General features: G+C 36.7%; 1 protein-coding gene across 1 annotated transcript in view; it reads left to right on the top strand.

The window, feature by feature from the left end:
* kif19 (kinesin family member 19) overlaps nt 1-14,994 on the top strand; it is a 46,467-nt gene that overhangs the window by 15,800 nt on the left and 15,673 nt on the right. The window contains exons 3-4 of the mRNA XM_053639152.1: nt 14,295-14,405; nt 14,560-14,647. Of these exons, the coding sequence (XP_053495127.1) occupies nt 14,295-14,405; nt 14,560-14,647 (199 nt within the window). The remainder of the gene's footprint in view (nt 1-14,294; nt 14,406-14,559; nt 14,648-14,994) is intronic.

The following is a 14,994-nucleotide window of genomic DNA, read 5'->3' as shown; positions in this document are numbered from 1 at the left end:
ATGCCACTACTGTCAGAGCCATGCTGTTATAGGAAAGTAATCAACACCTTTTGACAGTCAGATTTGAGAATTCAACAGGGAGGGGTATGGTGTAAAGATTTAATGTATACTAACACTATATTTTGAATGAGGCCTTTGAGATATTATGATACATGTGACATGTAAAAATGTTCTCTCCCACATTCTTATGCCTCTGTGGGTTTAGCCAGGAAGTCAGTCAATTAAGTAAAAAAGAACAACATGAGCAGCATGTGAAGACATGGACACAGAGCTGTTAAACTGTCTGGAGCTCTTGGAGCCGGCATGTTTGTTATGGTGTCAGTAATTGGCTACTAGACTAGATAGCTGTGCAATGCTGACCTTTATGTCATGGACACACAGTCAACTTTGACCTTGCTTCCTAATGCTGATCACGTAAGCTATAATGATGTTAACAATGCATGTCTCCTCTAGGGATCATATGGTGCAAATCTTAGGAGTTACACTTTGTATGTATGTACTTCTCTAACTAAATATGTTAGAACAGGGGTTCCCAAACTTTTCCAGGGCAAGGCCCCCCAAATGGCATTAACATTTGACCGAGGCCCCCCTTTTGCAAGATGTCTTTAAAACACATTAAAAATACAGACTTCTGTATATATCCCCCCTTTTTATTAATAATTACATCTTACATCTTTACATTACATATATATATATATATATATATATATATATATATACATATATATATATATATATATATATATATATATATATATATATATATATATATATATACAAAAAATCATGTATTTATTTATTTTTCACACCAAATTGTTGAGGCCCCTCGGGCACCCACTTTGAAAACCACTGTGTTAGAAAATATCATGAGCAGGAACAAACAAAAATAATAATTGTGTGGGTGGGATTAAAAACTGTCCTCAAATGAGGTTGAGGAACTATCAGAGCCAGAATTCACAGATCATCCTGAGAGTGCTTTCCGGTATTTCTAGGGGCATGGGGTAGATTTCATATTTAATTTAATTAACCAACCAACCAACAAACCAACCAAAACCATGCCCACTGGTTGAAATCCTAATTCAAATAGTTGGTGCACAAATCAAATGCACATCCAGATCCAGATCCAGATAGTAGCATTTATTCAGTCTCTCCATATCTAAAATGCACAAATATTATCAATTAAACACATAGCATAATTTGTTGCTCTGTTAACTCTGTGTTTCTTTAGCTCTACCAGACAAACATTTTTGCTTGAGTTAGGGTAAATATTGAACGCAAAGATACCCTCTTTCACTGCTGGTCTCAGAAGATTTACTGTTAGAAAGAGATAATTATCTTTATCAACTGATTACCCCCACAGTTAATTTTATATGTCAGCAGGCATGTTGGGACTAGTTTAGTATTTAGAAGTTTGCCTCCCTAGACAACACAGTGCACTGACCTGTGCAGGTGCAGCTAGTGAAAGTGCCTTCGTTGTTAAACTTACAACTCAAGACTCTGTCCTCTCAACCGGCCCATCCCCAGTAACTCTAATATGATCTAATACTCCCATTAGACAGGCTTTTATTTATTTATTTATTTATTTATTATTATTATTATTATTATTTTTTTTTTTACAGATAATTCTTTTTGTGTGTGTTTAATGTAAGTGTAGGTGTATATACAGTATCAGTGGACCTTGTATTGAAAAAGTTATTTTCAGTATTTTATAGTTTCAGTATAGTTTTTTTTTTCTTCAAATGTTCAGATATAAAAAAATTATGCATGGAAATGTTTTACTGTTTCTTCTTTGATGTATCTCTTGAAATATGGAATAGATATGGGGTATAAATGACACAAGCTCTTGCTGGTATTATGTTATACTTTGAGGGTGGGGAGGTTAATAAAGAACAAACCAAGTCACAGAGAAACTTAATTCCATCTGTGATCTTTCATAACCCCACATCTCTCTTGTTACCTTTCAACTTCAGTCCTGATATTACATAAGGGCAGTGTCAAGACCTCAGACAACCCCAATCCAGTGTGGCCAGCTTAAACCCTCATTCAGCAAGTGTAGCGTTGTGTGTTACCCCGACAGCAGAAGGCTTACCTAAAGCAGTGGAGAACACGGAAGCAATGCACTGCAACTAGGCACCGTGTATCAGGTATGCAACTCTGGAACACAGGAGGTCCTAAGAACCTCAGAAAGAGGACACGAGGTCCCTAGGGATCGTGGAATGAAGGTGCAGCGATCAGATAGCTTTCACCTTCTTCACGCTCAGTTCTCAGCTTTGAAAGGGTTGCTCAAAGGTCATGGTCTTTTCAAGGTCCCTGAGCTTTTTTTGTTTCTGTTTTGTTTGGCTCTTTTGTTTCAGGGCAGCCTGGTGCATCAGTCACGTCTACGTCACGGTTGCAATCTGACCACGGTACACTACAGAGCACCTGTAATCTCTCCAATCCAGCACGGCACATCTTATGTTCTGGATTAATCCATGTTAGAAATTCTAACAACCTGATGAACTTGTTTATACAAATGCAGGGTGGATAGTGTTTTGCAGTTGTTACATGACACGTAATGAACATTTATATTTGTCACGAATCGTGGTTGAGCCAGAAGCAGGTGCAGATAATGACGTTTATTGAAGCAACGTACTAAGAAACAAAGACACTAAGACAACTTGACAAAACACTGTGGCATGAAACAAAACACTGAGACATAAACAACATGAGTCTAAGACAACTTAACATAATACTGTGGCAAAACTAAACATAAACTAACAAGATCAAGAAACATGGAACACAGCGGTCTAAAACAACGAAAGACAAGCACATAGTGCAGACCAGGACTATATATACACATGAGTGCTCATTAACCAAAACGTGAATCAGGTGCAGGTGGTCATGTGACAACTAGAGCAGTGCAGTGGCTGATGGGAAGTGGAGTCCAGAGTTTCTTGATACGTGACAATATTAGAATAAAATACACTGGAGAAATTGATATCAGTGCAATTGACATAATTGAAAATATCTTGTATATGGGCAAAGTTATCTAATTTTTTATTATTATGGGATTATTATAATCTTAAATATAAGATTATTCATCTGTTTTAAGGATGCTTTTACTATTTCAAGTTTTATATTTTCTTATTCCATTGATGGATAATTTCTGCCAGTAGAACAAGAAATTAGTAAGCAATGTTTAGTAAAATAGGCAAAATAATACTGATAATAGTGAAATGGGTTTAGTAATTATATGTTAGGTTTATTGTAATCTTATAATAGGAAATACTAGATAAATTTGACTATATTCAAGATGTTTCTAATTGTTGGTTCAGAAGGAGACGTGGAGGAATTTAATTTCTCTCCAGTGGGAAATTCACAAAATGTGTGTCTGTGAATCTCACTGTGGTAGCTGAACTCATGCCCCTGAATTATTTGTGCCCAGATGCTGCAAAGTTGTCCAGATAATAGAGGTAATTAATCAGATCAATTAATTAATCATTAATCAATTAATCAGCCACACAGATAGTTTGTTTGTAGTATTGAGACAGATGAAGCTAGGCAAGTTTTGTATTCGTTTTGCAAAAGAGCGCAGTCCATTCTTATGGTCAATTATGCCCCATTGTTATTGTCCCTGTGAGGGTACATGTGCTGGTGTGCATGTGTGTTAGGGACAAAAATATATTGCTATTTTATTTTACTTGGAATATACAGTATTAAAACACTCTGGTGAACCCTGGGTTGTGTCATGGTTATAGACTGACTAGTGTTCATTTCAACCAGTCATTTTTTTGGATCACACTAATGTCACTATTTATTTAAGCTCAGGGGCCGTTTGCACGACAACGTTTTCAACTAAAAACGGAAAATTTTTTATATGTTTTGGCTGTTCAATTACATGACAGCGGTGTTTTGGGGCCTGAAAACACAAACTTTTGAAAACAGGTTTCAAAGTGCAAGTTTTTGAAAACGATACCATTATCGTCTCCGTGTTAACGTACTAAAATGGGAATCTGTGTAAACGTTTACGTCATTCGCATGTGTATTATGTATTCAGTCTATAGGCATGCACGGGAGTACTTCAAAGCAATGTGCGAGACACTCAGAACTACAGGACTGTGTTTGTACTGCTCAAGATTTTGAGTTTATTGATGCTTCTCCAGCGATTTTTTTTCCCCAGTATTTAGAAATGAACGAGCTTTGTTAACAGAATTCTGACCTGGAGCACAAGAAAAGCTAAAAGCTGGGGTTGAAGACAGTAAAATCTATTTCCACAATGAAAAAACTTTTATGGACATTTCATGTACATTACATTATATTACATTAGGGATGTCTCAGCATTTATTAACCAAGAAAAATAAGCCAAATCTATGCTTGGCAAGCATGAGTTTTCACAATTCCTTATGACTTATGGATAATTCCTTATGAATCATTTTCCAAGTCTAACTATCGAGATTCTAAGTAACTAGAGACAAAACATTTTTATACTCCACATAGATCATAAACCATTGAAATTGTTTGAGAAATGCAAACGTTATTGTGCTTTTTATGCAGAAAAACCACAGCTCCCCCGTTTACTTATATTTGTTTATAGGGCAGTCTTTACCCAATCAATATTACACGTTGATGTGAATGCTTATGTGCGCAGGCGTGTAGTGTTTCTTTACAAAGTGGCATCGCCAACTACTAGCCTGGCATGCATAATACAGCGTTTTTAGCCGTTTCCGTGGATCCGTGTGAACGGGGATTGTTTTGACAACGTTGTAGTCTGTCCGAGAAACTTTTCAAAAATACAAAGGAAAAACTTTTCTCTTTTTAGTACATCGTTGTCGTGTAAATGTACCCTCACACTGATAAAAGTTTTATTCAAGTACTTATTAGCACTATGCTGTTTTCTGTGGTATCAGCATCGCAAAGATCAGTACTGTGATAACAGTTAGCCAACAATATATCATGCATCCCTAATGTGTGAGTATTTGCACTCATTTAAGTTTAAAGAATTGTCTGAAACATAGATCACTGCAGTGCAAAATCACAGTGTTTTATCCCATTTTCACTTCTAAACTGAAGCTATTGTTTATTTTTAAAAGTGAACAAGTCTCCCTAACATTTTTGGCAGTGTTACTGACATTAAGACGCCTATCTCCTCTAACCCTTCACAAAAGTGCAGACTGTCATCTGGTGAATTAATGCGTATGACATGGACACATATCAAATAGTGATTTACAGCCCTCAGAATGTGTGTGTTTGTGTTTAAAATAGTGAGTTACAACCCAAGGCCCTTTAATGAATGGACTCTGCAGCCCACCCCACACAACCCCAACAACCCTATAGCCTCTATTCCACCGTGCTGATAGCAGTAGGTGTTTGTAAGCCTCTTCGTAGCCATGCCAACTGCCAACTGAAGATTGGAATGGGGTATCTGGAAGAAAGACACACACACACACACACACACACACGAGCATGGATGAATATTTGTGTGCAGACACTGACAGGCTGATCATTATCAACAGAAAGCACAGAACAAAGAGCACAACACGTCATCTGATTTAGAGAGGCTTCAAGAGAAGCATAGCTCACAACTGTGCCATTTGTGGACAAGATGAAGATACACAGACGCAAAATGTGTCAATATGTCAACTGAAACAGCACCCATGCACAATATTTGTGTAAATGCTGTGACTGAAGGAGACAGTCTCTATATATTCATCCATTTCTCAGTCAGTTCTAATGACACAGTGTGACAGAGAAGCTGTTTTAGTGAAGACGGCTCTTGGCTCAGGTCATATCACTAATTTGTGGCTTGGGCTGCCTCCAGGACGTTTGTTGCTGTGGGTGTTTAGTTCCACAGAGCAATTGTATCAAATATCGTTACATCACAGGTTTACCGCCATTGAAGTGCAGCAGTCCCGAGTGACTTTGGAGTTTGTAAAATGTGTGAAATCTTGCTCATCTCAACACTTCTGTTCACATTATGCTCATACTTTATATACATTTTGTCTTTTTATTAACTTATAAGACTTAAAATGCCGCTACCTGGTGTTGCACAGTAAGGGCTTCTGTTTTGATTCTGCTTTCTACCTTCTCAAGAAGTTTTTCAGTGCTACTGTCACTTCTGTCTTACTCATTAGGGATCTATACTGGAATTTGAAAGCAGACCTTCTAAAGTGTAACTCAAAGCCTTAACCAGTGAGCCACCACACTTAGCTCAACTAGCTTACATTGATTCAGCCAGTTCTATCACTGAATTAACTCACACTAAAAGATTGCATTGAATCAGTGTATGCTTGTTGTGTTTGTTGTGGTGGCTCAGTGGTTAAGACTTTAAGTATTTAAATATGCAAGTACTGCAAATATGCAAATATTTAAGTATGTAAATGTGCAAAAATGTTATACAATGTCAGCGATACCTCAGAAGAGTATTTTGACATACTTTTTCACAATATTGATTGTAGTCATATTGCCCAGCACGTTTTAGTTCCATCCATCTATCCATCCATCCATTTTCCATACCACTTATCCTACACAGGATTGCAGGGAGTCTGGAGCCTGTCCCAGGGTACTCAGGGCACAAGGCAGGGGACAGCCTGATGGGGGTGCACTTTTCAGTTCTAAAATTAAATTTTAATTGAATTTAACCTCACTGACAAATCAGTGTAGGATTGTCCAAATATTCATGTTTTACACTACATTCTTAGGGCTCTTGAAAAGCACTTTTCATAGTTAGGGGATCTACACAGAACTTTGGAAAGGGAAGCACTGTGTTGTTCAGTTTTATATAGAACGTTTAAGGAAAGCCCAGTTTTGATTTTGGAAGCCTAAAATATGGGTACAGACTTGTGTTTATGCTACTTTATACATACTATATACTTAGGTTCTTCTTTGGGTTTCTATTTGCAACCTTTCCTGATAGGGAAACATTTAACTGTAGTGTTCTATATAGAACCTTTAAGAGTTCCCTCAGAGGCACAACTGAGCAACCAGATGGGTTCTAGTTTCTAGCTTCATGAAAAATACTAATCTTACAGTGTTAATTAATTAATTTTTTTTTAATCTGATTGATTTTAAATGGATTTTTATTTAATCTTTGGTACTCTGTATTTATGAATATGACACATTGTATATGCATTCAAATTAAATCTTCAGAAAATTAAACATTTTAAATTTAAAAATAGATTATTTTACACATACGCATTATGTCATTTATAATAATGAGCTCTGATCTTATTCTCACTCTCTGGAGAGGTTTTCTCTGGAGTGAACTACTTACTCCCTGTGCACTCAGTAACATAGAGGGATCTAGTTTCGTAATATTATTGTAGTGCTTGTTTTTCACTCTGCTCCTGCGTGCACATTTCCCGTAATCCTGCTTTGTTTATCTGTTTTTTCATAATCATGTATGTCTATTTTTGTGTATATATGTTTCTGCTCACATGCACAGGAAATGTAATCACTCTTGAACTTGAATTTCTTTCAGCCAGGTACCCATGTGCATGTAAAAAAAACAAAACAAAACAAACAAACAAACAAAAACAAAGAAACACAGGCCCCCTCAGTACAGATTTATTTTATGAACACAATCCAATTATTGAGATATTGTGCTCATTATTTAAACATGTACAGAAATGTTTTTGGATATACGGTATATTTGAACTTGTAATCCTGAATTATCCCCACACAGGACATGTGTTCATGCAAAATGTCATTATCCTTTTGTTGGCATTATTTATAGGCCTATGTGTTTTGGGAATATTGAGGTTTAGATTAAATGCAGTCAAATAGGCTAATAACTAAATACTCAATATACAATATAGAATTTGTAAACAACAAATTGTGGGCCTCATGTGTTTGATTTCTGGATACAACTTTGAGAACTATATCAGATATTGAAACCATGCCACTAACTGTCCCTGCTGTGCTGGAAATGCCAACCTGATAGTGTAACTTGTCTTGGCAGTCTCTCTAGCAGGAGTTTTACCCCCTACACACATCTTCTTTATGAGGGATAGATGTTTTAATCAGCTGGACAGCATCCAGAACTGTCCTCCCTTCCCCACTTAATCCTCCTATGCCGCTTAATTGGTAACTTAATCATCCCTGGGGACTTGTATTGTCACCCCTGACCACTGCACTTTTATTTGTGCTAATTTAAATAATACCATATCACTAATTGATTTCATGTAATCTGTAGCCTGTTGTGTTGAACCTGGCATATTGCTGCTGCATGTTAATCATTTATGATCTAGCACTCTTGGCTTGATTCATGTATGGCTTGGGGAGTGCTTGTCGAAACCTTAGCAACAAATTTGAGCATATGACACACGTGGGCTTGACTTCAGCTTGGCTGAAAATGTTTTTATGAGTTGTTGGTTGTGTACAGTGTCGTCATGCCTCAGAAGTCTTGTTATACCTCAGTTCCCATCTCATTTTGCAGCTTTATGAAAACATGAATTAATCAGAAGATCAGTTGTGCTGCCTAATACAGTGAACATTCTCATATTCCAGTACAGGTAGAAAACAGAGATTTCTACCTTTCTGCGTGGATCCCTATCTAGAAGGGCCTCCACAGATTCCTACATGTTTCTCTCCCTCTTTTCAGGCTATCCCCATTCTCTTCCTTTCTCTTCAGGTTAGCCCTGATCAGCAATTCTTTTCAGTTAGAATAAAATGAGTATCATGCACATAATTAATAAGTAATGTAGAAATATAATGTTGCCCTGGATAAGATTGCTGCTTATATTACAGGTACAGGTCCTGAGTAAATAAATAAATACATGCATAAATAAATACATGCATAAATAAATAAATAAATGACTCATTTTCCATTATGTCATTCAAATGATAGTTTATGAATTTTTAGATTCAGAAAAACAGTTTATACAATGTTTATTACAAAAGCCATAATGTTCCACAATATATGGCCAAATGTTTGTGGACATCTCACTATAATAAAAACCTCCACTCTTCTGGGAAGGATTTCCACTAGATTTTGGAGTGGGGCTATATGGATTTGCTTATTCAGCATTAGTGGCCAGAAGGTCTGGTGCACAGACAGCATGCCAGTTCATCCTAAAGGGGTTGAGGCTCTGCGCAGGCCACTCAAGTTCTTCCACACCAACTTTGTCTTCATGGAGCTCACTTTGTGCACAGAGACGTTGCCATGCTGTAACAGGTTTGGACCTCTTAGTTCCAGGGAAAGGAAATCTTAATGTTACCGCATACAAAGACATCCTATACAATTATGTCCTTCCACCATTGTGGCAACAGTTTGCTGAAGAGCCACATATGGGTGTGATTGTCAGGTATCCACAAACATTGGGTCATTTTGTGTTAGAAATGTTATATAATAGTTATAATGCTTGTATTCAGTGTAAGTTTTGACAGTGTTAAAGAAGAAGCATAATATTTTTAGTGTTTTAGCCAATAATACCTTGTTTGCATGTGATGCTAAATTACTTGCTCATGGGTTCATTTAATTTATGCATAGATGGCACAGTACAGATTTCTGTGGTGGCTCCTTCAAACCCCACAACATTTCCAAATGAAGAGTAAAATGGAATTCCTTCGTCTTTTTTCTTTTTTCTTTTTTTAACCTCTATAAACACCCAGTATGAACATAAACGTTTTACGAAAGCATAATAAATGCTAGTATAGAAAAACAGCAAATTGAAAAGTTTACAATAAAAATTTCCTATTCATGATCCACAGAAACATCCTTTATTTTTAACCACTTAAAGCCTTGTTTATTATTCAATCTTTCCTCTATAAAGTATATTATTTATGATCTACTATGACTTATTCAGTGAATACAGTGTCAGAAATGTAATTGTGAATTCATATTATATATTTATTTAAACCTCATACATTTAGTCAGCATCTCATGCATATATGTTCAATAGAACACAGTTTGAGCTTTATCTACAATAAATGGGTAGCTAATTGTTCTAAGTAATTTGTTACATTTTTAAAATAAAGTATAAAATATATATTTCATAAGCATATCGGTTCATTTATATGGAATGTGGTTATTTACATATTTTTTTCTAGATCAAGGTACACAAGGTACAAAAGGTTAAGGAAACTGTAAATACTGTTTATTATTTACACTAAAATGTGGATTCAGTATAGACTTTTTTTGCATTCGGATGCATAAACATTGTGGAAATTCCTGTAGCACTGGAACAGTCAAATGCATTAGGACAGCCTGTACAGTGATGTCCATTATGAGAAATATTTTAATAAACAATCATTTCCAGTAATCAATTAAGCTAATCAGAAACACTGTAATGTAGAGTTGGGTGGAGAACTTAACACAATGACTGGTGCCAAAGGATCCACTGTGCAGCTGTCACAGTGTGTGTTTGTGTGTGATGGTGCTCGGTTACTTAACAGACACACGCACCATATGGCCATGAGCAGGACAGTGATCCTTAATGAAGCCCTTAATGTTAGATCCACACGCAAACGCATACATAACTAGTGTGCTGCTGTTGTCACTGACACCTTGATAAACACACCAAAAACCTTCTTGACTTATAAGACACAAGAGGCTATGCAGAGACAAAAAATATATATGGTAATAATTTGTTGGTTTGTGGTGTATTTTTGCTTATCCTTGTGAGCAGTTAGTAGTTGTCTGCATCTCTGATGTCATAGGCAGGCATTGTTAGTGTAGTTAAAATGGTGTTTGATAGGAGAAAAAAAAAGCATCTTTGGCTGTTAGCCCCTAAAAACAAAAGAGTAAGAGCTTCTTTTCTCACTCACCAATTTCCTGCAATCCAATATAGTAGTAGAAGAGACAGAAATCATTCGACTTAAAATTCCAGAATGCAATATAGATATACAATGCGGCTCGGCTAGTTAGTGATGTACAAGATGACAAGATGACACAATGGTGTTGGTTGAGTACGGTGATATTGGCATGAATGTTGATGCTTTGGAACCTGATCTGTTTGAGCAGAGTGTAGGGATGAGGAGGTGAAGTAGCTGGACAGCCTGAAGGACTAAAACGCTGCTGCATCGCTCTCTTTAGGTCGAGGTGAAACAGGGCTTAATCACTGGCATCACTATCAGCAGGTAGACGAATGGCACTGTGGGTATGGCATGTAGAAAACCAATAACCAAAGTGAAAATAGCCCAAAATATCAATCAAAGAAGTTGTAAAGTAAAAAGGTCAACTCAGAAACAAATATTGGACACCACTGAAGATCACAGGTTAATTATCAGGAACAGCTGTTTTTTTAAAAACTAAAAACTACAATTTAACAAAACTTAAAATACCAGTTTCATTAACTGAAAAAGAATTGTTGAAGATAATTGATATGTTAGATTTAGTGTTACCTTTGGATATATTTAAAGTTTTTTCACTCGATTCAACAGGGTGCAGTCTTCATTTTACATTTCCCTTTTCAGTTGTCATCCCCTTTTTATAGACTTGAGTATGCCTTGTTTGATGTTTTAATTGTGCTCTTTTAAAAGTCAGATCTCCCCTTGTGCATTTCAAACAATAGGCTTCAAAGCAGCAGTGTGTGTATCTGAGAGCTCATCAAACGATTGGCGGGGGGTGGGGGGAGTGTCGGCCAGTCACAGGCAGCTGCGGCGTGAGCAATGGGCTTCACAGCACTCCAGCATGAGTAGAGCTCTTGACACAACAAGGTTTCAGGTTCATGCCCATTTTTGCTCCAACAGTATAATTTCCAGAAAATAATCTGCAGAAAAGAGTACAGAACAAGCAAACTTATAAAACAAAAGTAATATTTACCACTGGTTTACAATGACATGCTCTCTAGCTGCATTAACAAAACATTTTCAGATCTGATGATGAGGTCAAAATGTAACAGAAGGACATATTATTGTCTATTACAAAATACCTAGCTCCTTATTGTTGCTTGGTATTACATGTGCTTTGAATGTTTTATTCAACTCCAGGACGAAATGTGCTAGTCTAAATGAATATGTTTGTAAGAATAATCAGAACAGTGTGTCTTGCTAATAGGTCTGCAAGCATTTACGACCCCAATTCTGAAAAAGTTGGGACAGTATGGAAAATGCTAATAAAAATAAAGAGGAGTGATTTGTAAATGTACTTTGACTTATATTTAAACAAAAAAAATGTATAGAGATAATGTATTTTATGTTTTACCTAATCAGCTGCATAGTTATGTTGAAGGTAAATGTTTATTTTGAAATTGATGCATGCAACACGTTCCAAAAACAGTTGGAACAGGGGCTATTTAGGATTAATAGCGATGTGACAAGTTGAAGAAGGTGATGTGAAACAGGTGAGGCAAACGTCTAATCATAGTATATAAAGAGCCTCCTAAAAGGCCTAGTCCTTCAAGAGCAAGGATGGGTCGAGGCTCACCAATCTGCCAATAGATGCATCAGTGAATAATCCAACACTTTGAGAACAGCATTCTGAATGCACGTGATCTCCGATCCCTCACACGTCACTGTCTTAAAAACCATCATGCGTCTATAATGGATATCTTGACATGGGCTCGAGAATACTTTGGTAAACCTTTGTCAGAAAACACCATTCGCCGCTGCATCCAGAGATGCAAGTTAAGGCTTTACTGTGCAAAGCAGACGCCATACATCAACACTGTCCAGAAGCTTTGCCGACTTCTCTGGGCTCGGTCTCATCTGAGATGGCTGTAGCACAGTGGAATCATATTTTGTGGTCCGATGAGTCAACATTTCATATAGTTTTTGGATAAAATTGCCGGGTGTTCTCCGGGCCAAAGAGGAAAAGGACCATCCAGGCCAGCGTCTGTCATGGTATGGGGGTGTGTCAGCGCCCATGGCATGAGTAACTTGCACATCAGTGTGAGCCCCATTAATGCAGAAAGATATGTACACATTTTGGAGCAACATATGCTGCCATCCAGAGCAGGACAACACCAAACCACATTCTGCCCAGATTACAAGTGCATGGTTGCGTAACCAGAGAGTGCGGGTGCTAGCATGGCCTGCCTGCAGTCCTGACCTGTCTCCGATTGAGGATGTGTGGTGCATTATGAAGTGCAAAATAAGGCAACGAAGGCCCTGTATGATTGCACAGCTGAAGAAATGCATAATGGATGAATGGGGGAAAATTCAGTTTGCTAAACTTAACTAACTGGTGTGTTCACTCAGCGCCCGAATCCTTAATAAGTGTTATTAAAAGAAAAGGTGATGTTACACAGGGGTAAACAGTCGACTGTCACAACTTTTTTGGAGTGTGTTGTAGTCATCAGATTTGAAATGAGTGTATATTTTAAATAATAAAAAATTAAATTCACAAAGTAAAACATAAAATAATATGTTAATAATGTGTTTTCAATAAAGCACAGTGTGAATAGAATTTTCAAATGATTCTTTTTGTTTTTTTTTGCATTTTCCATACTGTCCCAACTTTTTCGGAGTTGGGGTTGTAAATAAATGGCGCACTTATATAGCGCTTTTATCCAAAACGCTTTACACTGTGTCTCATTCACCCAACTGCTTTTCCATAACGATTCAGATAATATGTGTTATAGGACTAAAAGGGACTGTCATTAATTATTTCTGCATTCTGTGGGTTGTGCTTTTTCTTCATGTATTCACAAGGACTGCCAAATTTTACTATGCCTAATTTTACTATTCAAATAAAAAAGAAAAATATGACAAAACATGATAAAAAAATCAATCAAGTCTATTAAGCATGTATTTCCTGAAAATGATCCTTGTATCACTTGATGCTGATGTTGAGAACTTGTAATTATAAAGCAACATTAGACAATTCAGTTGATTCTAAAATATTGAGCTATTTAGTTCAAATCAGATACAACTTTTCAATTTTATATTATTTTTTATTTATTTGTACCAGTTACAACAGATTTAGTGTACTATTCAGGTTCTGCAATGTCATCATGTGAAATAAATGGTGTCAAAAAGTCATTTTAGATTTGCATCAACCAAATTTAAAGATAGTAGATTTGTACTTAACCTATCAGAGAAAAGCTAACCTTACAGTGGGAAAATAAAATAAAAATAAACCTGAAATTTGTACTTTTATAATAATAATAAGTTTAAGAATTGATTTTATTTCATTAGGACAATCAAACAACTTTCACATTCTATGTTTTGTGTGATCACACAGTGTAGAGCTACTTCATATAGTCTAATCTGGGGACAGTTTGAGGGTCATTAATGTTAAGTTGCATTTGAATCTTTATGTAAATGGTTTTTACAGCTTTGGTGTCTACTGCCACTTCTTTTAATGTCCCTCAATATCAGTCATGAGACTGAAAAAAAATCCCTCTCTTTGTATTTCTGCTGTCTCTTTCTCTCAGATGGTAGTGCTGATGGACCCTCTAGAGGATCCGGACGACATCCTGCGAGCACATCGTTCCAGGGAGAAGACTTATATGTTTGATGTGGCCTTTGACTACACAGCCACACAGGTAGTCCTCAATTTGAACACGTGAAGTCCATGTGAGTTGCATGGCATGCATCAAGCATTAAATCAAGCATGTCTGAATATATTCTGAATTATCACATCTGTATGGTCTAAGAGCTGATTATAAATACAGAAACATTCCTGTGTGTTATGAACAGGAGGAGGTATACAGGGCCACTACAAAAGGGTTAATCGAGGGCCTTATATCAGGATACAATGCCACTGTGTTTGCCTATGGACCCACAGGTTAGTGTGTCATCTTTTACTCTGTACGAGGAAATGAGTGTGTGCATATGTCTTTCTAATGGGATACTAAAGTTTTCGGGTTGTTAAGCCAAGGAGACATCTAGTTTCTAAGAACACATGAGCTTCTAAGTATTCACAAGCCTTAAGACATTAATTGGCTTCTTTGGTTTGTTTGGTCTCTGTGATGAAAGCTGTCTTTGCTTTGTAAAGTTTCTGTGTAGCTTTGTACTAGCCACTTGAGCTGAAGACAATGCATATCTGTCTGTCCTATAACCGTGTTTTATTTTATTTTTCAAATTTTTGACCTGTATGCTGCTTGTTAGTCTATCTGCAACTGCATTAAAACA

Source organism: Ictalurus furcatus, chromosome 13 (genome assembly GCF_023375685.1).
Source record: "Ictalurus furcatus strain D&B chromosome 13, Billie_1.0, whole genome shotgun sequence".
NCBI lineage: Eukaryota > Metazoa > Chordata > Actinopteri > Siluriformes > Ictaluridae > Ictalurus > Ictalurus furcatus.
Note: the sequence above shows the minus strand (reverse complement) of the source record. Positions and strands in the feature narration are given on the sequence as shown.